This window comes from Papio anubis, chromosome 5 (assembly GCF_008728515.1).
Source record: "Papio anubis isolate 15944 chromosome 5, Panubis1.0, whole genome shotgun sequence".
Lineage (NCBI taxonomy): Eukaryota > Metazoa > Chordata > Mammalia > Primates > Cercopithecidae > Papio > Papio anubis.
In genome coordinates this window covers 37,812,983-37,839,911 of record NC_044980.1, presented here as the reverse complement: position 1 = coordinate 37,839,911, position 26,929 = coordinate 37,812,983, and the positions used below count along the sequence as shown (strand labels likewise).

The 26,929-nt window shown below is 34.9% G+C and overlaps 1 protein-coding gene across 9 annotated transcripts in view; it reads left to right on the top strand.

Moving 5' to 3' along the window:
• RICTOR (RPTOR independent companion of MTOR complex 2) overlaps positions 1 to 26,929 on the top strand; it is a 128,943-nt gene that overhangs the window by 48,987 nt on the left and 53,027 nt on the right. For all 9 annotated transcript variants that reach the window (XM_021939311.2, XM_003899598.5, XM_021939315.1 and 6 more), the window contains 3 exons: positions 15,762 to 15,826; positions 16,703 to 16,834; positions 22,645 to 22,708. In XM_021939311.2, the coding sequence (XP_021795003.1) occupies positions 15,762 to 15,826; positions 16,703 to 16,834; positions 22,645 to 22,708 (261 nt within the window). The remainder of the gene's footprint in view (positions 1 to 15,761; positions 15,827 to 16,702; positions 16,835 to 22,644; positions 22,709 to 26,929) is intronic.

Below are 26,929 nucleotides of genomic sequence, written 5' to 3'. Positions count from 1 at the left end.
GTAGCTGCCTTGGTCAGTGATCTTAGCTGTGTCTGCTGAATAACTTTTTGCAGCTTTTGTATCAGCACCTACTGCTTTACCTTGCCATTTTATGTTATGGAGATGGGTTCTTTCCTTTAACCTCATGAACCATTCACACTTTTCTTCTGCAGCTTCCTCACCTCTGTCAGCCTTCATAACATTTAAGAGAGTTAGGGCCTTGCTTGCTCTGGGTTAGGCTTTAGTTTAAAGGAATGTTGGTAGCCAGTTTAATCTTCTATCTGGACCACTAAAACTTTCTATCAGCAGTAAGTCTGTTTTGCCTTCATATTATTTGTGTGTTTATTGGAGTAGTACTTTTAATTTTCGTCAAGAACTTTTCCTTTGCATTCACAACTTGGCTACCTGTTTGTCACAAGAGGCCTCTCTGGACTTTCTTCACTAAGCTCAATCTTTAACTTGTGATTTAAAGCGAGAGATGGTTGACTCTCCTTTTTATTTGAACACTTAGAGGCCATTATAGTGTTATTAATTTGCCCAATTTTACTAAGTATTGTATCTGAGGAAATAGGCCCAAGGAGAGAGGGAGAGACAGAAACAGCCAGTTGGTGGAGCAGTTGGAACACGTATTTATTAAGTTCATCGTCCTATATGGGTCCAGTTCATCTTGCCCCAAAACAATGATAATAGTTACATTGAGGATCACTGATCATAGATCACCCTAACAGACAGTAATAATAATGAAAACATTTTTAGTATTGTAAGAATTGCCAAAATGTGACAGACACACAAAGTGAGCTCATGCGTTTGGAAAAATGGCACCAATGAACTTGCTTGATGCAGGTTTGCCACAAACCTTCAATGTGTAAAAAACACAGCATCTGTGAAGCTCAATAAAATGAAGTATGCTTGTAAGTATTCATATTTAACTACATATGTGTGCCATATTTAATAAATATAGCCATAAACCCAAAGAACTATATTATAACTTTCTCTTTTCCTGATGTTGTATCCTCATTATTTGGATCTAAATTAGAGCCCAAATTGTAGGGGCCCTGGTCCCAAATAAACATTGATTTGATCTCTAATAGCAGCCCAGAATTCTTGAGTTTGATGAGTGGATTGGTATATTTCTCAGCCTTGTAATGCTGGACAGCCAATTCATGCAAACACTAAAATGCCTGCTATTTTGGGAGATACCCTAAAATAGAAAACAGAATGGGTCTTTGGGATAACGTTCCCCTTACCTTTTAGTATATCAAATATAAATTGTTTTTGATGAAAGAATTATTTTATGTTTTAACCCTTTGCTACTCAAAATATCCACAGTTCATCGGTATTGGTATCGCCTTGAAGCTTGTTTGAAAATGTGCTATTTTAGCCCCACCCCAGACCTACTAAATCAGGATCTACAGTTCAATAAAAAGTCTCAAGCAAACGTATGTGTACATTCAAGTTTGAGCTGCACTGTTTTAATCCTTCCAAATATTCTTTAAGTAATTGAACTGTGACTTGGATTTGATTTTTATTTCATAGAAATAGAAGGGGATGAGAATATAGTCACTGTGTAATACAATTTTTTTATGTAGTATAGTGCAATAAATATAGGTTGAGTTTTTTTCTATAGCTAGGGAAGCGAGCACATAGGCATTTATTTTTCATTAGTGAAGTTTTAAAATATTCTGGCTCTTTTTTAATATATAAGAGATGAGAAAATGATTTTGTATGAGGGATGAGAAAGTCATTTTTTAAAAAAAACTTTTAAAAACATTGAATAGGTACTGGAGAATGGGCTTTCAGAAATATGTTTCTGTATTTTGTAGTGTGAGTGAATGTAATGAAAGTCTTCAAACATCTTTCTTCAACATGGTGGTGAGATAATGTCACATCTTTAAGACTCCAACATTGTTCCAGGGTTGCAAAATGCATCTTCTAGTTTCATTGTCTTTTATTAAATTTTACAATTTTATTTCACCAATCTTCACTTAATTCAAATAAGCCTCACTTCCTTAGTTTTAACCATTAAAAACAATTATAATAGAGGTCTGTGTCCTGTTTGCAGTTATGATTGCTGTTATAACCAAGTTTGGACACCTTGATATATAGTTCCACATCTCTTGCCAATTAGGATTCTGAAAGTTGGGGATGGAGGTGAAAAGGGAGTAATTCCTGTTATTTTACTTTGTTACCAGCATGGGCCCTACAGCAGTGTTAAAAATCTAGAATAGTGTTGCCTAATAGAAATATAACGTGAGCCACATATGTAATTTTAAATTTCCTAGTAGCCATACTAAAACAGTAAAAAGAAACATGACATTAATTTTTAATATTTTTATTAAGCCAGTATATCTAAAACATTATCATTTGATGTAATTAGTATAAAACATTATTAAATGTTATTTTGCTGTTTTTTCATACTAAAATTTTGAAAGCAAGTTTATAAGACTAGCCACATTTCCAGTGCTCATAGCCACTTGCGACTAGTAGCTAGTAACCACATTGGACAGTGAAGATACACAGCTTTTTGGAACAGGAGTGGCTTAAAAGCCTTCATTTCTAGGAATCTGTTGAACACCTCTTATTCTCCCTTCTCATTTATTTCTGTCTGGGTCCCAGGTTCTCTTGCATGAGGATTAGTTTCCCTTTTTTCTTTATTCTTCTCTCTCCAGTTTCCTTGTTTTCTGTCGGTCTAAATTTCCCCCCCACAGTATTTCACTAAGTTATTCACTCCACCTCCTCTTTCTTTCTTGATTTGTGCTCCCCGACTCTCTTCTGCCTTTACTCCTTCTCATCCCTTCTCTACTTCTTCCTTTTTCCCCTCTTCATCTTCTCACTCTTCTTTCTTCACCCTTCCTTGTCACCTTTCTCGTCCTCCATCTTTTCTCAGTCCCTTTGCCCCCTTTTCTGTTCCCCTCTCCTTCCTTTTCTCTGTTGTACCACTGTAGAGTGTGCAGTGATACATCTCTGTAATGAAGGCTCTAAACTTTTGTACTTTTTGTAGTCTTGTTTGTTTTTTGTTTTACCATATCCTTTAAAAAATGATTTTCATATATCCCTCTGGCCTTGGTGCAAGCTTTGCAGCAGCCCCTTTCTTTGCTATGTTGCTATGATTTTAAAATCCTGATAGCCAAACTTATTAGAATTTGTCTATTCTAAGAGTGAGTACGCCCTGAGTCACGATCTTAGGGGCTGTCCTCTGAATAGAGTCCATGAACTTTGGACTTGATAAAATCTGTTTTGACTCTTAGTGATGTGCTGGGAAAAGCACGAGCTTTAGATCAAACAGATGGAGACTTGAAGCACAACTGTGATTAACTGTCAGGGCAATCTTAGGCAGATTTCTTTACTCAGAGGTAATCTTGCTTTCTGTAGAGGCAAGGTCTCAGTCTAGTGCCTGGCACATAATATGTGCTCTGTAATAGGCGGTGCCTTGATTCAACCTCATGTTTGGTTTTTGTGTTTTTTTGTTCTTTTTGTCACCTCTCTAGTTTTTTAGCTGACTATAAGGTGGTGAGTCTGCTTAATAGTTTGAGTTGTCAATTGGTAAACTATTACTGTAAATCAGGGTTCTTCAGTGCCGGCATTACTAACAAACTGAGCTAGATTATTATTTGTTTTGAGAAGCTGCTGTGTGTATTTTAGGGTGTTCAGCATTGTCCCTGGCCTCTACCTACTAGATGCCAGTAGCACCCCCGCCCCAAACCAGTTGTGACAAGCAGAAATGTCTCCAGATATTGCCAAATGTTCCCTGGGAGACAAAATTGCCCCCCATTAAGGACCATTTCTGTAAATAAATTGTGTGTAGATTTTATTATAAAATTTATTCAAATATGCAGCACAAAACAAACACTGAATTTAATTGTACTGTGTCTTGAATTCCATTTGTTAGAGACCTAAGTTTATAAATATTTAGGTAACTAGTATTCCTATAAAACCTGTAAATTCATTCATTTGCTTATTGAGTAAAATTTAGGAATTCTCAGAGATTTCTAAGAATAGCTCTATAGAATAAGAAAATAAGAAAAATAATTATGATACCAGGACTAGTGGAGTTTGTTTGCCACCCTCTTCTGTGTTTCCATTTAGTTGATAGATATGCCTACTAAATTTTACCTGTTTTATTATTTATTGTAGGTTGCTCTGTTATTAAACCGAGTTTCTCAAACACAAAAAAATACATAATGTTTATTTTTCCACCCTCATATCCCTCTCTACTCCAAAGTGTGTCACATAATATGTGTTTAATTAATGGTATTAGATTGGGAAGATGATGCATTTTAAATATGAGTTTTTGTTTTTACTGGCATTTGTTTTGTTATTAAGTATAAGCCTGTTAGGATTAATTTATCTTACTAGAACAGTGACATTAAAATGTTGTATAGGGTGAACTTCAGCTTCAAAACTAAACCTCCTTTTAAGGTATAAAGAAAGGGAGCTAGTGATGTGATCCTTTAACCATGTGAATGTCACACACCCATGCTTGCCTTCTGACATCATCTCACTGGATAAAGTAATGTGTATAACAGACTGCTGATGAATATAATCTTAGTATTCTATTTTTAAAACTGACAACATGCTCATAATCTAAAGACCTGCTTTTTAAAGATGAAAATATTTCAACTCTTTCATATCTTAAAAGTTCTCTTTTCCTATACTTAATCTCATATATTTACATTAAAAGAAGCTTTAAAGGAATATTTATTTTGTTCTGCTTTTTAAAAACTTTAAGGTATAAGCTGAGTATAAAAAAATTAAAATGGTACAGAAGAATATATGATAAAAAGTGAAACTCTTCCCTTTCATACCCTTCCCACCCACCTCCCTGTTCTGACAGAAATACCACTCTCCAGCGGTAACCACTAGAAAGTATTTATCCTTTTCTGGTATAATTATAAATATAAATGTATGTGTGTATTTTCTTGGGAATTGTGATATTTAAATGAGCTAAACAAAATGAAGAGTTTATTATTGTGCTCAGTTTATTTGCCATTTATTATACAGTTATACATCATTTATTTACCATTATTACCCAGGATATATTCAAGGAATGTATCATTAGGTGATTTCATCGTTTTGTGAACATCATAGAGTGTATTTACACAATCATTGATGGTGTAGTGTACTACATGTCCAGGCTATATGGTATAGTCTGTTGCTCTTAGGCTATGAATCTGTAAAGCATATTACTGTACTGAATCCTGTAGGCAGTTGTAACACAATGGTAAGTGTCTAAACATAGAAAAGATACAGTAAAAATATAGTATTATAATCTTATGGTACCACAGTCGTACATGTGATCCATCATTGACTGAAAAGTCGTTATGCAGTGCATGACTGTAGATGTATATGCAAAAAGGTATTTTTTAAATGAGAATGTGATATATGTGTATATAAATGTGTATGTGTATATATATCTGTGTATGTATACGTATATTGACTTGCAGTTTGCTGCTTTCCACATCCCGATATATCGTAGGATGCTTTCCTTTTCTGTACATATCAATCTACTTTTTTTTGTAGCTGTGTGTGTGTGTGTTTATGTCTAAATTGCCATGTGAAAGACTGCCATGGAATTCTAATATGTGAGATAACGTTTTTTAAAATTAGGGTTGTTATTTCTTTTGCTTATTTGGAAGAGCTATTTAACCTTCAAAGTAATACAAGTAAAACGGGAGTAGCATTTAGAACTACCTAGTTTTAACTAGTCATTACATTTTTTAAAACATGATCATTTTAATAAACAGACAAATTTTTAATACTTGGAGATAATTTACGGTTCTGTTGTAATCTTTGTCAGAATATAATTGTTTATAGCCCTTTTTGAATATTTTAGTATTCGTGTAAGAAAGTCATATAGATTTATTGTAACAAATAACAGATTGATTAACTGAGGATGGACGTGGATTTTAGTAGGCAAACCAGTGACATTATCAAAGTCTTTAACCCATCTTAAAATAAGATTTGTATAATAGTATTTGTTTTGCTTGTATAAAAATGTTAAGTTTAACATGTTATACTCATAAAATAATTGTGAACTTAAGATACTGAATGTTTAACTTGATTATAAGTAACAAATTCAGCAAACCTAATTCATCTTAGCTAAAATATAAAGAAGTTACTTGTGTACATAATTAGGAATATCAAATGTTGGATCCTAATTTCAGACAAGACAACCCAGGGGTTGAGACACTGTCAGTTACATGCTGCCATTCTACTTTTCATTCCTATTTTCTTTCAGGTTGTCTTCGTTCTCAGGTAAACACTTTCCATGGGACTAAGATAAGATACATCATCCTTAATACTTCTAGTCTTGAAAAGCAGAGAGTACGCTCTCTTAACATCTTTGTATATGAACTCTGATGTTATTTGGTCATGTTTAGCTAGGCGCTGTGACCCATAGCCAATTAAAAAAATGCATGGATGGCATGGGGAGTGCCAAACCCAATGAAAAGTGTGGTGTCTAATAATTTAGCATTTTATGTGACTGTTAACGCTAATTCTTACATTTTGTAATGTCTTTAACAATTTCTAAACATAGTCAATGATTTGTTCATAATATATAATAACAAGCCTATGAAATAGGGTAGACAGAATTACATTTTAATGACTTACATTAATATAGGAGATAGGATGTCACCAGTAATGGCTAAAATAGTAGTGACAAAACTGCTGCCTAATGGTTGAAGATTAATTAGCAACTCGATTATTAGTAGAGGCTTCACAGGATGCCCATGTTTTAACTCACTCTGTGTTCTTCTGTTTCTTCTTGTGTCTTTCATAGTATATTAGTCCATTCTCACACTGCTGTGAAGAACTGCCCGAGACTGGGTAATTAAAGGAAAGATGTTTTATTGACTTACAGTTCCACAAGGCTGGGGAGACCTAAGGAAACTTATAATCATGGTGCAAAGGGAAGCAAACGTGTCCTTCTTCACATGGTGGCAGGAGAGATAATGAGTTCTGAGTGAAGGGGGAAGGAAGCTCCTCATAAAACCACTGATAGTGAGTTCTCTCAGAGGACTTTTTAAGGGGAAGTCCCTTATAAAAGCAGTGATAGTGAGTTCTCTCAGATCTCATGAGAACTCACTCACTATCATGAGAACAGCATGGAGGAAATGACCACATGATTCAAGTATTTTCACCTGGTTCCACCCTTGACACATGAGGATTATTACAATTCAATGTGAAATTTGGGTGGGAACACAGAGCCAAACCTTTTAATTCTTCCCTGGCCCCTCCAAAGTCTCATGTCCTCACATTTCAAAACACAAATATGCCCTTTCAACAGTTTCCCAAAGTCTTAACTCATTCCAGCATTAACCCAAAAGTCCAAGTCCAAAGTTTCATTGGAGACAAGGCAAGTCCCTTCTGCCTATGAGTCTGTTAAATCAAAAGCAAGTTAGTTACATCCTAGATACAGTGAGGGTACAGGCATTGGGTAAATACTCCCATTCCAAAGGGGAGAAATTGGCCAAAACGAAAGAACTACTACAGGCCCCATGCAAGTGCAAAACTCAATAGGGCAGTCATTAAACCTTCAAGTTCCAAAATGTTCTCCTTTGACTCCATGTCTCACATCCAGGTCACGCTGATGTAAGAAGTGAGCTCCCACAGCGTTGGGCAGCTCTGCCTCTGTCGCTTTGCAGGATACAGCACCCCCTTCTGTCTGCTTTCATGGGCTGGAATTGAGTGCCTGTGGCTTTTCCAGGTGCACAGTGCAAGCTGTCGGTGGATCTCCCATTCTGGGATCTGGAGAATAGTGGCCCTCTTCTCACAGCTCTACTAGGCAGTACTCCAGTGTGGACTCTGTGTGGGAGCTCCAACCCCATATTTCCCTTCCGCAGTGTCCTAGCAGAGGTTCTCCATGAGGGCTCCACCCCTGCAGCACACTTCTGTGTGGACATCCATGCATTTTCATACACCATCTGAAATCTAGACGGAGGTTCCCAAACCTCAGTTCCTGACTTCTATGCACCCACGGGCCCAACACCATGTGTAAATCGCCAAGGCTCGGGGCTTGCACCATCTGAAGCAACTGCCTGAGCTCTGTGTTGCCCCTTTTAGCTGCAGCTGGGATACAGGGCACTAAAGACTACACAAAGCAGCAAGTCCCTGGGCCCTGACCAGGAAACCACTTTTTCCCCCTAGGCCTCTGGGTCTGTGATGGGAGGGGCTGCCATGAAGATCTCTGACATGCCTTGGAGACATTTTCCCTGTTGTCTTGGTAACTAACATTCAGATCCTTGTTACTTGTGCAAATTCCTGTGGCCAGCTTGAATTTCTCCTCAGAAAATGGAGGAGAAATTTTTCTTTTCTGTTGCATCATCAGGCTGCAAAGTTTTCAAACTTTTATGCTTTGCTTCACTTTTAAACATAAGTTCCAATTCCAAATTGTATCTTTGTGAATATATAAAACTGAATGCTTTATAGAGCAACCAAATTACCTCTTGAATGCTTTGCTGCTTAGAATTTTTTTCCGCCAGATATCCTAAATCATTTCTCTCAAGTTCAAAGTTCACAGATCTCTAGTGCAGGGGCAAAATGCTGTCAGTCGCTTTGTTAAAGCATAGCAAGAATCACCTTTATTCCACTTCCCAACAAGTTCATCATCTCCATCTCAGACCATCTTAGCCTGGACTTCATTGTTCATATCACTATCAGCAATTTGATCAAAGCCATTCAACAAGTCTCTAGGAAGTTCCAAACTTTCCCACATTTTCCTGTCTTCTTCTGAGCCCTCTAAACTATTCCAGTCTCTGTCTGTTACCCAGTTCCAAAGTCACTTCCACATGTCGTGTATGTTTACAGCAGTGCCCCACTCTCTGTGGTACCAGTTTACTGTGTTAGTCTGTTCTCACAGTACTATAAAGAACTGCCCAAGATTGGATAATTTATAAAGGAAAGAGGTTAAATTGACTTACAGTTCTGCATGGCTGGGGAGACCTCAGGGAACTTACAATCATAGTGGAAGGGGAATCAAACACATCCTTCTTCACATGGCAGTAGGAGGGAAAAATGAGTGCCAAGCAAAGGGGGAAGCCCTTTATAAAACCAGCAGATAGCGTGAGAACTCACTGTCAGATGAGATTGGGTGTGTTCAGGGTGATATGGTCATAGACGGAACTCATTATCATGTGAACAGCATGGTGGAAACCGCCCCCATGATTCAGTTATCTCCACCTGGTCCTGCCCTTGACACGTGAGGATTATTAGAATTCAAGGTGAGATTTTGGTGGGGACACAGAGCCAAACCGTATCACATACAGAAAAAGCTAAAGAGATTAATGTTTACCTTAGGGTTTGGTTTTGTAAATTAGGAGATAACTAGTAAGGTAGTCATCACAAGAAATTTGTATCAAAGTCATTCTTATAATATTTTGAGATCTATATGTGAACTCTTAGTGATTAACAGTAAAAGTATATTTCTTTGATAATCCAAAATTTAGAATTCTATTACTATCTTCTTTCTTATTCCCAATATATATGTGAATTTAGTTACACATAGAAAGTTTAATCACTGCTTGGGATAATTCTGATTCAAAAGGTTTTTCATTTAAGACTGATTAAAGCCCTCTTATACAGTCCTGGAAACAACCTGAAAGCATTTTACCATTGTTGAATTCTATTTACTATCTCTGGAAAATAGGCACTAATTAATAACAAATATACTGTGTTTCTGCCATAATTGTTCTTTTTAGTTATTTATGATTTTCCAGTTTCCAGCTGATTCAGCATCTTTCTCAAAAATTTTTCTTGCAATTGAAATGCATCAACATTAATAATCAGAAAATGATACACCTCTATACACTTTTTAAATTGTGCATGTTTGTTTTTTAAGATTATAATACCTTTGAATTTTGTTTAACTTTTTCACTAAAACTGCTAACTCTAGGAAATGTTAAGTGGTAAATGGTCATATATTTTTCTGGTCTGAGAAGGTAGATAATTTGAAAATTAGGCCAGGCGCGGTGGCTCAAGCATGTAATCCCAGCACTTTGGGAGGCCGAGACGGGTGGATCACGACGTCAGGAGATCGAGACCATCCTGGCTAACACGGTGAAACCCCATCTCTACTAAAAAATACAAAAAACTAGCCGGGCGAGGTGGCGGGCGCCTGTAGTCCCAGCTACTCGGGAGGCTGAGGCAGGAGAATGGCGTAAACCCGGGAGGCGGAGCTCGCAGTGAGCTGAGATCTGGCCACTGCACTCCAGCCCAGGCGACAGAGCGAGACTCCGTCTCAAATAAAAAAAAAAAAAGAAAGAAAATTGTGTTCTCTGAATCTATAGTTTTCTACAAGGTTGGCAAATACGAGAAACATAATGCAGGAAATGAGAGTCAAGTATACACTTACGGGAAAAAACAACCCTTTAAAGGACAAGACTTTGTATACTGGTAGAATTTTACAACCTTTCATTTTATTAACATTCACTGTTCCTGTAGCAGAAGAATGGAAATACTGCCTTTTTAAGCAGTTGAGTTGATATGTGTAAATTATAATTTAAGAAAGTGACATTTTTTCCCAGTTTAAAAGCACAATATTTTGTATGTTGATATAAACAAATTCTAACTTTAATTTTTCTATATTATTTATATTTGGATATTCCCAAGGATGAAGTAATCATAGCTAGTGACCATAGTTTTCTTTCTTATTCATGTATGGTACCACATAGTGATAATGCTAGTATTCTGAAATATGTGAGAAATCTTTAAAACTAATAATTTATTTTAAGTAGTGAAAGTGCAGTTGTTTATGTTTTCATTCTTTGAAATGGGCAGTTTTTTTATGGTATATTTTTAGTTAGCAGTTCTGGAGAAAACAATAGTTAAATTTTCTTATTTGTTTTATGTATATATATAGCCAGGGTGCAGTTCTCCAGACTCTTGATGCCACATTTGAGGCTGGAGAAATGAAATAAGATGGTAATATTCAGTTGTTTTTTTACTTCCCCTCATCCCCAACCCTGTGTAAATAATTTCAATATAAAATTGTAGTAATGTTTTTCACAGTGGGCTCTGGCCTCACACTGGTTTGATCTGATTTCCAGCTTTACCACTTAATTACCTTTGTGGCCTTAGGAAGTCATATTAACCTCTCTAAGCCTCAGTTGTTTTCATGTACAGAAATACTACTAGGGTTGAGAAGATTAACAGTCAATAATTGTTACTTCTGTGTATATTCATCAGTGCTATATATAAAACTGTTCCTACATGGTGTGATACATGTTTAATTGTGAACATTTATAAAATACACAAAAATGCAGAGGAGAATAAATTATCTGTGATTCTACTTTCTTTTTTGTTAAATTTTAGGTGTTCAATTTTAATGTATACACTTTTTTTTAAAGTGTGTCTTTAAGAAATGTATCTTACGGAATCTTTTCCCTACTTAGCAATAGATTATGCATATTTTTTCTTATTATATATTATTTTAATGGCCTCATAAAGTTCCTCCTTTACAAACATTTTATTTCTGTTTCTTTAATGTTGTAAATAATGTCATAAGCATCTTATACTTGAACCTACTTTATATTAATAAAATAATTTAAAATACATAAATCTCCAAAAGTGGATCTTGATCTTAATGCATCTTTCCAATTTAGTTTATAAGATATTTTCAGTTTTCAATCCCATTACCAATATATAATAATATTTAAAATAATATTTTGCAATATATCTAAAAACAGTATTATAGTAATATACAATATTTTAAACTATTTTTTGAAATATTTACAATAATGTTATGCAATAATATTTAAAACAATATTTTGCCATTTTTGTGAGTTTTAAGTAGAACTTTGCAATTCATTTGAGTTGGGTTTTAGGATAAATGAATATATGTCATATTTATTTGTCAATTATATTTCTTCAGTAAAATCCTTGTACATTTTCTTTGCCTGTCCTCCTTTGGGGTCCTGAGAAGTCTTTCTTCAATTTGTTTCAATATAAGGATCTGTATTAGTTTGCTAGGTGAAGATGGAATGCTATGAGCTGAATTGTGTCTCGTCAAAATTTGTGTGTTGAATTTCTAACCTCCAATACCTCAGAATGTGACTGTATTTGGAGATAGGGCCTTTGAAAAAGGTAATTAAGGAAAAATGTGGTCATATGGGTGGGTGGGCCTAATCCAGTATAACCTCTTAAAAAAGTGTAGATTAGGAGACAGACATACACATAGGAAGATACAGAAAATAGTCATATGTAAGGCAAGGAGAGAGACTTTGAAAAAAACAACCCTGCCAACACCTTGATCTTAGACTTCTGGCCTCCAGAATTATGAAAAAGTAAATTTCTGTTGTTTAAGCCACCCAGTCTGTGATATATGTTATAGTAGCCCTAGCAAACTACATACAGTGCCTTAACCTTTTTCTTACCGTACTTGTTGTAAATATTTTTTACTAACACATTATGTCACTTTTAATTTTAGGTATATGGTTGGTTTTTTAGAGGTATAGAAGTTTTATCTCAAAACTTAGAAATTTTTATGTTATTGTTTTAAATATGTATGTATAAAAATGCATTCTTTTAAATTTTTAACTACTTGCAATACTGTACAAGACAGTAAAAACAAAAGAAAAACATTATTTATACTCTTTGTTCGTCATATCAAAATTTTAAGGAATACCAGTATTGTAATATCAGCAGTGTTGCAATATCTGATAGCAGCTATTCTGGCCCTGTCTCCTATCCTATTGTATTTGGGACCTCCTCCCCTCCCCTTTTTTCCTGTAAAGAAAAAATTGGACAGGAAATTTTTATAGTTATCCTACCAACAGGGTAGTAAACTTCTATGATCAACTTTTTCTTAGGGTCCATTCTTCTCATAGATGTGATGTGATATGTTGATCACTTTGGTTGCTTTATACTGTATGGTTACAGTGTTTATAACTTCATACTGAGAAAGAATATTATTAGCACTTTGGAGACCCTTCTTGGTCTTCAGTGTTAAATACATGATTTATCTTCTCTTTAATCCAGTTCAGTTAGCCCCAATAAATCAATTAAGGACATTATACATAACTTTCAGGTAAAAGTCAATTCTCCAAACTCATACCTAGATTAAACAGGCATATATTCATCCAGGTGGGATCCATATAGCTAGTATTAGACCACCGCTCTCAATGAAAACTAGGAAAACCTGTTTGAAGGCAGCAGGCAGCTGCTCGGGCAACAATAAGTGCAGATGCCAACTTTTCAGAAAAGGGAGAATCTTGTACAAGTAAGCTGCTTCAACAACTTTTTCCCAGGGGACACTTGCTGATGTTAAGTGTGGGCAGGAAACAGGATTCAGGCGTTAGGCCCAGGAATACTGTTGCTGAAAGACAAAACAGCACACAGGTTTTGGTGGAGTCCTAGGTGCATCAAGCGTGAGGAGATTCTCCCCTCAATTCAGTTGTTTAATCCTGGGGCTACCTGGGATGAGAAACTTAAAACCTAAGTGGAAAATCTTTGAAAATCAGGAATGGAGTTTGCAAAACAAAAATTAAATTTTTCATCTGCCTTGTACGAGGTTTCTTAACAATAGGCTTTCAGTTGAAACTTCAGGTGGCAAGCAGAAAGCAGAGGTAGGCCTGGTTTTACCAGGACAGCCCCCTCATGTGGACTCAACACCATCTAGTGGCTTAACAGAAAGAAGGCTGAACCTTCTGTGGAGACAGGTAACACCATCAAATCTTTGCAAGTTTTTAGATACAATCAAAGACTGAGGAGCCACCAAAGGACAGGATTACGTTACTGAAAGGGAAAACAGCTAATAACGGATCCAGAGATGATCCACATCATTCAGGTGTATTAGATGAAACCTACTTTCAGTAACAACTATGTCATGAACATAGAGGATGTATGGAAGAAATTGATGTGAAATGAAGAATTTCATTAGCACATTGGAATGACTAAAAAGATTAAATGGAAATTCAAGAAGAGAATAATACAGTATCTAAATTTAAAAACTCATTAGATACATGTAATAGAAGATTAGACACATCAGAAAACAGGTTATAGAAAATATTCAGCTGAAGCATTGAGATAAAAGAAAATGGAAAAAAACAAAAGAGGATTTACAGATTTGTGATACACATGAAAAGATCTGGCATACATTTAATTGAATTACCAGAAGGAGAGTTTGGACAGAAGTAGTTTTGAAAATATATTGTATAGAATTTTTCAAAACTGCAGAAATAGATCAGCCCAGAGATTTAGGAAGTTTTGTTTACCCTAAGCAGAATAGCTACAAAGGAAACCACACCTAGAAACATTGTAATAAGATTGCTGGAAACCAAAGCTAAGGAAAGATGTCTTAAAAAGAGTCTGAGAGGCTGGGCACTGTGACTCATGCCCGTAATCCCAGCACTTTGGGAGGCCAAAGCAGGCGGATCACCTGAGGTCGGGAGTTCGAGACCAGACTGACCAACATGGAGAAACCCTGTCTCTACTAATAATACAAAATTAGCCAGGCTTGGTGGCATGTCTGTAATCCCAGCTACTAGGGAGGCTGAGGCAGGAGAATCGCGTGAACGAGGGAGAGGGAGGTTGTGGTAGCCGAAGGGTGCGGTGAGCCGGGATTGCGCCGTTGCACTCCAGTCTGGGCAACAAGAGCAAAACTCCGTCTTAAAAAAAAAGAGTCTGAGAGGCCCAGTGCGGTGGCTCACGCCTGTAGTCCCAGCTCTTTGGGAAGCTTAGGCAGGCAGGTCACCTAAGGTCAGGAGTTCGAGACCAGCCTGGCCAACATGGCGAAACTCCGTCTGTACTAAAAATACAAAAATTAGCCGGGCGTGGTGGCAGACACCTGTAATCCCAGCTACTCCGAAGGCTGAGGCAGGAGAATCACTTGAACCTGGGAGGCAGAGCTTGCAGTGAGCTCAGATCGCGCCACTGCACTCCAGCTTGGGTGATGGAGTGAGACTCCGTCTCAAAAAAAAAAAAAAAAAAAGAGTCTGAGAAATAAATGACATTCAAAAGAGTCAGCAATAACTCTGATGGCAGACTTCACAACTGAAACAATGGAAGCCATCTTGAAACTGTTGGAGGAAAATAGCAGCTAACCTAAAATTCTAAATATCCAGCAAAATATTCTTCAAACTTGAATGTAAAAAAAAAAAAAAAAAAAATCATTTCCAGAGAAATAAAAAACAAGAAAATCATTACCAGCAACCTGGTCTAAAATTAAATCAAAACACTAACAAAACAAGTCAACAGCAACAACAGAGTTCTTCAGGTAGAAGGAAGATATCCCATTAAGGAACCGTTAAAATGATGAATAATAAAAAGGGCAAATATGTGAATAAATATAAATTGATATTGACTGTTCAATTGATAAATACTGTTCAAAAACAGTAATACAGTATAGTTTTTAAAAGATAGAAAATACAATTGTAAAGTGAAATGTGAGGGGGGAAAGTAAAATTAAAGTGTGAGATTCTGGGATTATTGAGGACATTGTGAAGTGATACTTTTTGTTAGATGAGTCAACAATGCATGTTGTAGTCTTAGTAGTAACCACTAAAAGAACCATTTTTAAAACAGTAAATTATGGAGAAGGAAAATGGAATAATAGAAAACAAATGAGTTTTTAAAAGGCAGGAAAGATAAAAGATTAAAGAAACTTAAAACTGGCAGAGCAAATGAGAAATAGTAAGATGATATAAATAAAGCTGCCTATTTGAACAGTAGAATCATAGTTTTCAAAATATTCCATAAAAATACCTTATTTCGCAGTGTAAACATATAATGTATATAAACATGTAAAAATATACAACACATACATACTTGTTTTGTTTTTCTGACAGCTTCTTTGTGATATTGGCCACAGTGAAGAAAAACTGGGCTTTAACTATGAGGATATCATAATTTGGTAAGTGTAGTTCATTTCCCTCTCCCATCCCTTCCAGATTTTAGTAATTTTAATTTTAGTAATTTTAAACTAGAAATAGAATAATACAGCACCTCATATTTGATTTCATAGAAACAGTTGCTTGAACATCAGAAAAATTTAAGAGCTACAGTAGTTTTATTTTTGTGAGTCTTTGTGATATTTTCTAATTACTAAATATGGGGAACCAAAGTGAATGTTCAAAAATACCTGGACTTCTATAATTTAAACTTTTAAATTAAATCTGAAATTTGCAGACTAAATTTCTCATATTATTCCCAGGAACAAGAGGAACCTATAACTCTAGGTCTTACCTAAGAGAAAGTGGTGCTTACAACAGACTTGATTTGCCCATGCACACTAGTAGAGGCATGTTATATAGTTTTATAACTATCTTTTAGGTACTCTTAGGAATTAAAATTGATATAAAAGGTCTGTGCCTGCTATTGGTGTAAATTATTTTTATCATTGATTTAAACCAATGATTTTTGGGAGAGGTATGGAACAGGTAGCCAGAGAGAGGATATTTGATTGTAGAGACACAAATGGTATAGCTTGAAAAAGGTGTATTTAATTTTCCATTGTTTATATAAAATAAAGAACAGAAGGTAAGAACTCAGTGACATTTTCTTGATTGGCAAGAATGTACTAAGGAGGCACAGATTTAAAAAAGCAACACTAAGTGAAATTGTATGGGTTGGAGTGAATAATTTTTATATATGTAGAATGCTCTTAGATAGAATTCCGTTCATGACTAGAATTTTTGCATATTTTGGCTGAGGAATAATTTGGTAATATAATTTTGTGTGTATTTGAAACCTGTGCAGCAAAACTTCTATTTTGTTTGTTTTCATACAGTTTGCGGTTAGCTTTATTAAATGAAGCAAAAGAAGTGCGAGCAGCAGGGCTACGAGCGCTTCGATATCTCATCCAAGACTCCAGTATTCTCCAGAAGGTGCTAAAATTGAAAGTGGACTATTTAATAGCTAGGTAAATTTCCTAGAGTTGTTTATATGTGTTTGAAATTTTGTGTTGAGTTTTTAGCACGTCTACCATAAAGTGTACAGATTTTTACTCTAGTATAACCTTGATGCGTTTTGCATACACACACACACACCCCCCACCCAGGTAACAAGATTTAGATCATTTTCCACATCCCAGTAAAACTCTGTTATACACTGCAATCAGTTGTAAACATAATTCTAACTTTTCCCATTGCACACTAGTTTTTCCTCTTCTTGAGCATTGTGTTGGACGTATACAGTAATTACTCTTTTTTTCTCATTATTATCTTTGAGATTCATCTATGTTTTTTTGTTTTGTTTTGTTTTTGTTTTTGTTTTTTCTTGCTGTGTAACATTTCATTTTATAAATAGACCACAATTTATTCCATTCTGTTGAAGCTTTTCTGGGTTGTTTTCAGTGTTTGACTATGGAATAAAGTTGCCCTGAATATTCTTGTAGAAGGCTGCAAGAATATTCTTATAGAAGAAGAAATGCACTCATTTCTCTTATGTATATGTAGAACTAGAATTTCTGGGTTATAAGATACATGTATGTTTAGCTTTAGTAGATATTGCTGAAGAGTTTGCTAAATGATTGCACTGATTATACGTCTACTATTATGTATAGGAGTTTCAGTCTCCCCGTATCCTCATCAACACTTGATATTTTCAGTTTTTGGTTATATTGTTTCTTGTGTGGTTTTCATTGTGGGGTCTCATTGTGGTTTTAACTTGTGTTCCCTGATGAGTGATGATGTTAAGCACTTTTCATTTGCTGGTTGAAAGTTTGGGTATCCTATCTTTTACTCATTTGTGAATTGGATTATCTTTCTTGTTATGTAGGAATTCTTGATATCTTCTGGATATGAGTCTTTACAGATGTATGTATTGAAAATGTCTTCTTTCAGTTCGCCTTGCCTTTGCTTTGCCTCTGCCTTGCCTCTTCACTCTTTTAATGGGTCTTTGATGAACAAAAGTTCATAATTAGTGAAATCCAGAATGCTTTTTGGTCTATTTGGAAGAGATCTATGTTTTCTTTTAAAGGTTTTATTCCTTTATACGTGTTTAAGTCTTTGAACCATCTTACTTGATTTGATCTCATTTGATGGTTGTGTAAGGTATGAGATAGATGGCGAGTCATGATTCATTTTTATCTTTGTGAATATCCAATAAAATTAGCACCTTTTATTGAAAACATTTTCATTTCACGTCTAGATTTGTGTCACCTTTTGTTGTAAATCAGGTAGTTCAGTAGCAATCTATTGTTGGGTTCTCTATCCTCTTTAGTTGGTATATTTGTCCTTGCACCGGTTTCTCAACTGTTTTAACTACTGCAGTTCTATAATATGTCTTGATACCTGTTAATGTGAGTCTAATTTTGTTTCTTCAAGACTATTTTGACTAATCTGGGTTCTGCATTTTCATATAAGTTTTAGAATAAGATAGTCCATATCCACACAACTTGCTGGGATTTTAGTAGGGATTGCATTTAGATCAATTTGGGGTAAATTTACATCTTATTATTGAATCTTCTAAACTTTTATTTATTGGAGACTTTGATTTCTGTCAAAGTATTTAGTAGTGTGTGTTTGTTTTTTGCAGAGGTCCTGAACATATTTATTCAGTTTATTCTAAGATATTTTTATGATAGTATTAATATAATTTAAAACTTACTCTTTTCTGTTTTTGTTACTAATATACAAAAAAATTGAGGGGAGATATTGACCTCTTATTTAGCAATCTTGCCAAATTCACTTTTCAGTTCTGGTTGTTTTTAGATTACTTTGGATTTTCCATGTGTATAAGCATTAATTATAGATGATGTCCATTTTATATCTTCCTTTCCAATCTTTATCTTTTTCTTACCTTACTACATGAGTTAGAATATTGCACTGAATAGGAATGATACTAATGGACAAGTTTGTTTTGATCTTGAACTCAGGTGAAGAGCATTCAGTATTTCACCATTATTTATACTTTCTATAAACTATTACTAGATTTTCTTTATATTCCTAGTTTGCATTCTTTAAATAAACACCACTATTTGTGATATATTGCCCTTTTCATATATAACTTAATATCCTTTGTTAATATTTTATAGATGTTTGCACCTATGTTCATGAGAGGTATTGACCTTTATTTTTCCATTCATCTGAAGTCTGTCTGGTTTTAGTATTGGGAGTATGTATGTTTGTTTTATAAAACAACTAGGGAAATGTGGCCTTGTTTTCATTTTACTTGGAAAATATATGTAAGATACGTGTTTTTTTGTCTGTTTTTTTTTTTTTTTGTTTTGTTTTTTTCCTACATGATTATAATTCATTAATGGATCTCTCTGGCTGGGTTTTCTTTTTCAGCCTGTTATAAAATTATAGACTCAAGTATTTTTCACCTATATAGTACTTTCTGACTTTTCTTTTTCTTGTTTCAGATTTTGAAGCTTTGTTGTTACTTCATGTTTAGAAGTGCTAAATCTTCATGTTGGGCTTAATCCTTTTATAATTATAAAATAACCCTCTTTATTCCTAGTAATACTTCTTTTATGAGTGTTCATGTAATCTAATAATACATTACCACCTTTCTTTTGCCTAGTGTTTGCATGGTATACCTTTTACCATCCTTTTACTTTCTTTTTTTGTTTTTACATTTAAGTGTCTCCCCTGTAAATATCATATCGTTTTCCTTTTTTTAATATCTGGTTTGACCAACTTTGTCTTCTTACTGGAGTATTTAGACTATTTATGTCTAGTGGTTTATTATGTGCATGATTTATGGACTTTGTCTAATGTAATTATTTTTGTGTATTTATGAGTTTGTTGTCTCATTACTAGCTTCCTAATACTTGGATTTGTTTGCTACGTGCATGATTTATGGCCTTTGTCTAATGTAATTATTTGTGTGTATTTGAGTTTGTTGTCTCATTACTAGCTTCCTAATACTTGAATTTGTTTGCTATCTTGGTATTTCTATTCTATTTGTCACATATGTTCTTTGTTCTTGTATTTATCATTTTTTTGCTTCATTTGAAATAACAGTTTTTTTCCTCTTTTAGTGTCTTGGCTATGAAGTCTTTCCTTCTTTTTAGTAGTTATCCTAGAGATTGGAACATATATCCTTGATATATTTAGTTCTGCTAGTCATCTTTTGTCTGTAAATCCCTCTATTTTGCCTTCATGTTCAAAGGCTGTTTTCATTACCACTTATTTATTTTTTAGTGCTTCGGTTATTGTCTTCCGGATTTCTTTTTCTTCTTAATTTCTTTTCTTTTCTCTTTTTTTTTTTTTAATAACAGTTGAACAATAAGTAGCTTCTCTTTCTTGTTATGTAGGAATTCTTGATGTCTTTGAGATTCTTTCGGATGTATCTTTTTACCTCTGGCTGCTTTAAAGATTTTTTTTTTTACTCTGTTGTATATTCTGCCCTATTGACTGGTACTCCATCTATACACATGTTGGATCTTTTTACTGTCCCACGTTTCTGATGCCGTTACTGTATTTTTCAACCTTTTGTTGTGTTTAATCTTTGTATTTCAGTGTGCTTACTTTTCTACTTACCTGTTTATTAAAAACCTTTCATCCTGCTAGTACATGACTCATGAATTCTTAATTTCAGTTATTATTTTATTTATTTTAGGTTTTCTTTTCCCCCCTGTTTGTTTGAGATGGAGTCTTGCTCTGTCGCCTAGGCTGGCGTGCAGTGGCGCTGATCTCAGCTCATTGCAACCTCCGTCTTCTGGGTTCAAGTGATTCTCCTGCCTCAGCCTCCCGAGTAGCTGGGACTACCGGTGCGCACCACCACGCCTGACTAATTTTTTTCTATTTTAGTAGAGACAGGGTTGCACTGTGTTGCCCAGGCTGATCTCGAACTCCTGAGCTCCAGCAGTCCACCCGCCTCGCCCTCCCAAAGTGCTAGGATCACAGGCCTGAGCCACCGTGCCTGGCCTATTTTAGTTTTATTTAAAGATTTCAGGTCTCTGCTTTATTTCTTCATCTTTTCTTCTATTTTCTTTAGCATATTAACCATGGTTATTTTGAAGTCCCCTCTGACAACTCCAATATGTGAATCACCTGTATTCTATTTGTAGTGCCATTTTCTTTTCTTAGTTTTTGGTTCTTGGCCCTTTGTTTTAAACCATGCCTCATATTGTCTGATAGAATGGTGAACATCGGTATTCAAAATTGTTGGGGCTGGGCTTGGTGGCTCATGCCTGTAATCCCAGCATTTTGGGAGGCCAAGGCGGGGCAGATCACTTGAGGCCAGGAGTTCGAGACCAGCCTGGCCAACGTGTGACGAAACCCTGACTCTATTAAGAAAACAAAAATTAGCCAGGCACGGTGGCACGCGCCTGTAATCCCGGCTACTCAGGAGGCCGAGGTACCAGCTCTGTCTCAAAAACAAAAAATCCAAACAAAAAAAAAATAATTATTGTCTCAGGATCATGTTATTTGCATTTTAAGAGAATTAAGTTTTGTTCTAGAATGTTGGTTTATTACACTGATTCTGTTAAAGTTTGGTATTAGATTTGTCTTTGCTCCTAGAAGTGGCTATTTAGGATCTCAGAGTGGATATATTGAGCAGAATCTTTTCACCTTAACCAGTCTTTAACCCTAACCTATTTCTTAGAGTATTGTGTTTCTGCTGAAATCTATACTCTGTTCCTTTGTTTCTTAGAGTGTAATTCTGCTTTTGCACAATGTAGATGTTGACAAGTGTCTTAGAGAGCACTGCATGCAGATTTTAGCTCATTTTCTTCTGTTTTCTTCTCTCAGGGATTTTACCCCTCAAGTCCCAGCTACTTTGGCTGCCCTGATGTTAAACCTCTGTCTTTTCAGGACAGCCTGATTTCTGCTTTCTGTTAGAACTCTGCCCATGAGGCCAGGGATTGACATTGATAAATGCACCCAGGGAACAAATGTGGTTGAATGTGGAGCTCCCTGTGCTTCTTTTTTCAGAGATTATTCTTCATTGCCCTTTTAATAGTTGTTTTATACTGTAAAGTATTTGTTTTTTTTTTTAAAACCTTTATGGTTGTTTTTGGCAAGACAGTCAGAACCTCCCATCTCTGTCATGACCAGGAATGGAATTCTAAGTCCATTTGTATTTTAATAGAATTGCCTTAGATTTATTGTATTCAGATAGAAGAAATGCTTTTTGAATCGCAGACTATCTATATATAAAGCGTTGATTAGAATAATGAACTGTCTAAATAAAAATGCTCCTACATAAACAAAAGACTTTCAAAATTGGATAATTTAACACATTTTACAAAGAAATGTCAGTTTGGTGGTATTTGTTTGGACATCAATATTTGAAGTGAATTCAGAATTCAAATTATATTTTGGTGAGATAGAATTTTTATGAATAGTGCCTAATTTAGTTTAAGCCCCGGTCAAAATTGCAATTAAATGAAAAGAGCCTTGAACTATTTTTCCTTTACAATTTTTATAAAATGTCTGAATTTTATCAGAGAAAAGTGAATTTTTTTTAGTAGACTTTTAATACTTTGTTTATTGTTCTTTCTCTATAAATAGATGTAGTCTTATCTTATAAATTACTTACTATACTGTTCTTTCCTGAGGTTTTAAAAGAAAAAATTGGTCTAAAAATTGACAGATATTTATCACTAGAGATGTATGCGTTAATTAAATAAATATATATTGGTACTGAGAAATCATATACCAAAACTTTAATATACCATATTGACATGGTGAAAATGGGTTTCATCAAGCAGTATTATGATACAAAAAGTTGTTTAATAGAATTTTATCAATGATTAATATTTTGTGTATTGTTTAGGTGCATTGACATACAACAGAGCAACGAGGTAGAGAGGACACAAGCACTTCGATTAGTCAGAAAGGTATGCTCTATGTGTGAGAGTAAAAGGCAAATTTATGGTTTTTTTGTTAATATTTACATTTTTAGATTAGACTGTTTTGTGAAATCTTGATTAAGATTAAAGACTAAACTTTTATTAAACATTTTTATTAAAGTTATATATTAAATAAATTCATTAAACTTTGAGGTAAACATATTTTGTGGAATTATTCTATGTGATTGGGTATAGCTAGGACAATATTTCTTATAAAATGTTTATTGTGAAGAATATTTCTTCCTTTAATAGACATGTAAATGTAGTTACCGCTTTGATAAGTTACTGAAGAGGATTACTTGCTCCCCATCCTAATTTTCTCTTTATTGCATACTTAGAGTTTATAGTATTAAATGGAAGTCACAAATAGTTAGAAGTTCATTGTTTTAAAGGTGAATTTGGATACAGTCTGTGGGCAGTTGCAATAAACAATTCAGGCCCTTATACAGGATAAAAGGTCACAGCCTAAACTCCACAAGAGAGGGTGTTAAGGACAATCCATAATGCTTCTCATGAGAGGCCTTCAGGGAATGCTTTGTTGTTTTACTTGATAACCCTAATGGTGGAAGAAGAAAGTGAACTGAGAGTAAATTTGGTTGGGACACAGCCTGAGTGAGACAAGTATCCCTCATATTTCATCTTAATGTTCATGAATCATGAAGTATATGTTCATTTGCATAAAAAATCTAAAAATATTTACCAGTTGAATTTTTTAGTTCTTTTTTCCCTCTTCCTATCTTTCAATTCCATACAGGTTCCAGAATGGTGTACTGTTCAGTTTCTGTGTTAGCTAGGGTTCCCTCTTTTTCACTTTTCTTACAATTGTCTACCTTTTGGTTAGTAATAGTACTCACAGGTGAACAAGTAAATGGATGAATTAAGTCTTAAAAGAAGTTTGAAATTCTACTAAGAATGATACTGGAGATAGATTAGGAGACTTGAACTGTTACACTAGGATTGTAATTTGACTTTTCAAATTCAGATTTTAAAAATGTATGGTTTTTATTTATACAATTCTTCCTTCTTCCATGACTGAGAATTCAGGATGAAACAAAATTTGTTTCTGAAGAACGTAGAACAATTTTTTCGTTATTTGGGTTATGTATGTCAGTATTTGTAATATTAGGAACTAAAATATATGTTAATATATTTAAAATAATAAACACATTAAATACAAACATAAATAACATTTTTATGAAAACCATATTTTATTTTTTCAATAATTTTTGGGGTACAGGTGGTTTTTGGTTACATGGAGACGTTTAGTGGTGATTGAGATTTTTGTGCCCCTGTCACCCAAGCAGTGTACACTGTACCCCATATGTAATCTTTTTATCCCTCACCTCCTCCCAAACTCCCCCCACCTCCAGTCCCCAAAGTTCGTTATATCATTCATATGCCTTTGCGTCCTCATAGTTTAGCTCCCACTTAGAAGCAGGGAACATACAATATTTGGTTTTCCATTCCTGAGTTAATTTGACTTAGCGTAATGGCCTCCGGCTCCATCCAAGTTGCTTCAAAAGACATTATTTCAATTGTTTATGGCTGAGTAATATTCCATAGTGTATAATACCACATTTTCTTTATCCACTCATTGGTTGATGGGCACATTGGAATGACTATATTTTCCAAAAAATAATGAGAAGAGGGCTGTTGTTTCAGAGTTTTGCAACTCTCTTTAATTTTATCTTGATACACAAGTCATTTGGATTATCATATTTACTTCTGCATTCAGTCTGTTTTAATAACACATGCGGTGGAGCCCCTGTAAAACTTTAGTACACACTTCTGAGAAGATAAGAGTGAAAAGGACAAATGATATTTTTGTATTGCTATGCAGAATCTCTGAAAATATCTTAAGGACCCTCAGAATTTCCTGGTCTACACTTTGAGCATCACCGCTGTAGAGACTGCTGTCAGAAGAGAAGACAATTTCAAATGGATTCAGACAATTAAATTCAATTTTGGATATTTTAGTAAATGTTTTACTTCAATTTTGTATTTTTGCAAAAGTTAAATTTTAAAGTAGCTCAGGTTTTAATTGCTCAAAAATAATTTAATAGCAGCATAACAAAAATATCATTTCATTTGGTTGTCTTCTGAGATGCAGAGTAGTTGACTCACATACCGTTTGTGAATCTTAGAACAGGAAAATTGCTGACATTTGGTGGTGGAATATAGAATCAGAGGAAGAATTGTGGCACAGGACTTTTCCTTGGTTTACGCTAAAAGAATTAGAGTGAGAGCACATTTGCCGAACGAACAGTGGCCTCTATTGGCCAGAGAAACTATAATTTCATTAGTGCTTTTAGCATCTGAGGCACCCTTTTTTTTTTTTTTTTTTTAAACCTGCAGCTGTACTACAGGTTGAGTATTCCTTTTCCACAATGCTTGGGACCTGAAGTTATTTCCCATTTTGGATTTTTTTGGGTTTTGGAATAGTTGTGTGTATATGAGAAGATATCTTGTGAATGAGAAGACTTAAATCTAAACACAGAATTTATTTATGCTTCGTATACACCTCGTACACATATCCTGAAGTTAATTTTGTATAATTTTTTTTTTTTTTTTTTGAGACGGGGTCTCGCTCTGTCACCCAGGCTGGAGTGCAGTGGCGCTGTCTAGGCTCACTGCAGGCTCTACCTCCTGGGTTCACGCCATTATCCTGCCTCAGCCTCCCCAGTAGCTGGGACTACAGGCGCCCACCACCACACCCAGCTAATTTTTTTTTTTTTAATTTTTATTTTTAGTAGAGATGGGGTTTCACCATATTAGCCAGGATGATTTCAATCTCCCAACCTCGTGATCTGCCTGCCTCGGCCTCCCAAAGTGCTGGGATTATAGGTGTGAGCCACTACACCCAGCCAATTTTGTATAATATTTTAAAGAATTTTGTGCATGAAACAAAGTTTATGTACATTGAACCATCAGAAAGCAAAATTGTCAGATGCTGAATTTTCTACTTCTGGCTCATGTCAGTGCTCAGAAAGTTTGTGATTTTGGAGCATTTTGGATTTTTGGATTAGGGATGCTCAACCTGCAGTAGAAATTAATGTTTAATATTATAATTACTGTATCACTGAATTTTTTTGTATGCATTCCCAAAAGTCTTAACATTTGTAATAAAAGTATTAGTCTATTATATTTTAAAAGATAAGGAAAAACACTTTTTGCTTTAGGATAACTTACGCTATGAATAATTAAGGAATTCTTATGTTACTTTTTCTTTTATTTTACTCATCTCATTCATTTGGAAATATTCTGTCTGCTTTTTTCTTTTCCATGTCTCTGATTTCCCCCTTCCAATGCAGGCAGCTCTTTTGTGGCTTTATTTCTCTCATTTTTAATGTAGTTTTTCCGCTAGTCAGTTGTTACTATTCTTTTCTTAATCTTATTTAAATTCTACTTGCTGTCTACCTAATTTGAACTGTCTTTTTTTCATATATAATTTCTTTATTCATGTAATAAGGAATTAATACCACAAACTTTTTACATTTGAAAGAGATTCATTGACTGGAATCTCATGCCCTTGATACGTAGCAAGATAGTGGCAAAGCCAGAGCAAGAACCCTCTTCTCCAAAATTTGCAAACCTACATTGGCCCATGAGTTTGAAGTTCAACCTGCCTACTTTGGTCTTCAGAGCCCAGTTTTGGTCCAGCCAACCATTTCTATCTGACATGTCTTATGCCACCATGTGTAGGCAAACTACCCACCACTACTACCACAATTATTACTTTCTTCCTACTCTTTTCATTTTCAGCCCTTCTCACCTTACATTGATCTTCTAGTCTCAGCTCAAATATTAGATATACCCCTTAGGTAACTCAGTGCTTCTCTAATTCCTTTGTGTCAGTTCCACAAATTTATTACCTAGTCAGGATCTTTAATTTGTTTTATATATCTGTCCTGTCATGCCAGAAGAGATTATTAAACTTTTACAGTTTTAACAGTGACTGCATTCTATGGCTTCTCCCTTATTGAGCATTCATTGGTTTATGAAGAAAGCATTCTCTGATTTGCACACAGTTTAAGAGTTTCTTTGCATATATTTCCTGGAAAATAAGAAGAGTGATTTTATTTGTAAAAATTTTATGTATCTATTTCATAGCACAATCTGGTGAATTAAGTAAGTATATGTTTACTAGACACAAGATTTATATAGAATTTTATACTTGAAACTTTAGAAATTATCTGTTCATACATATCT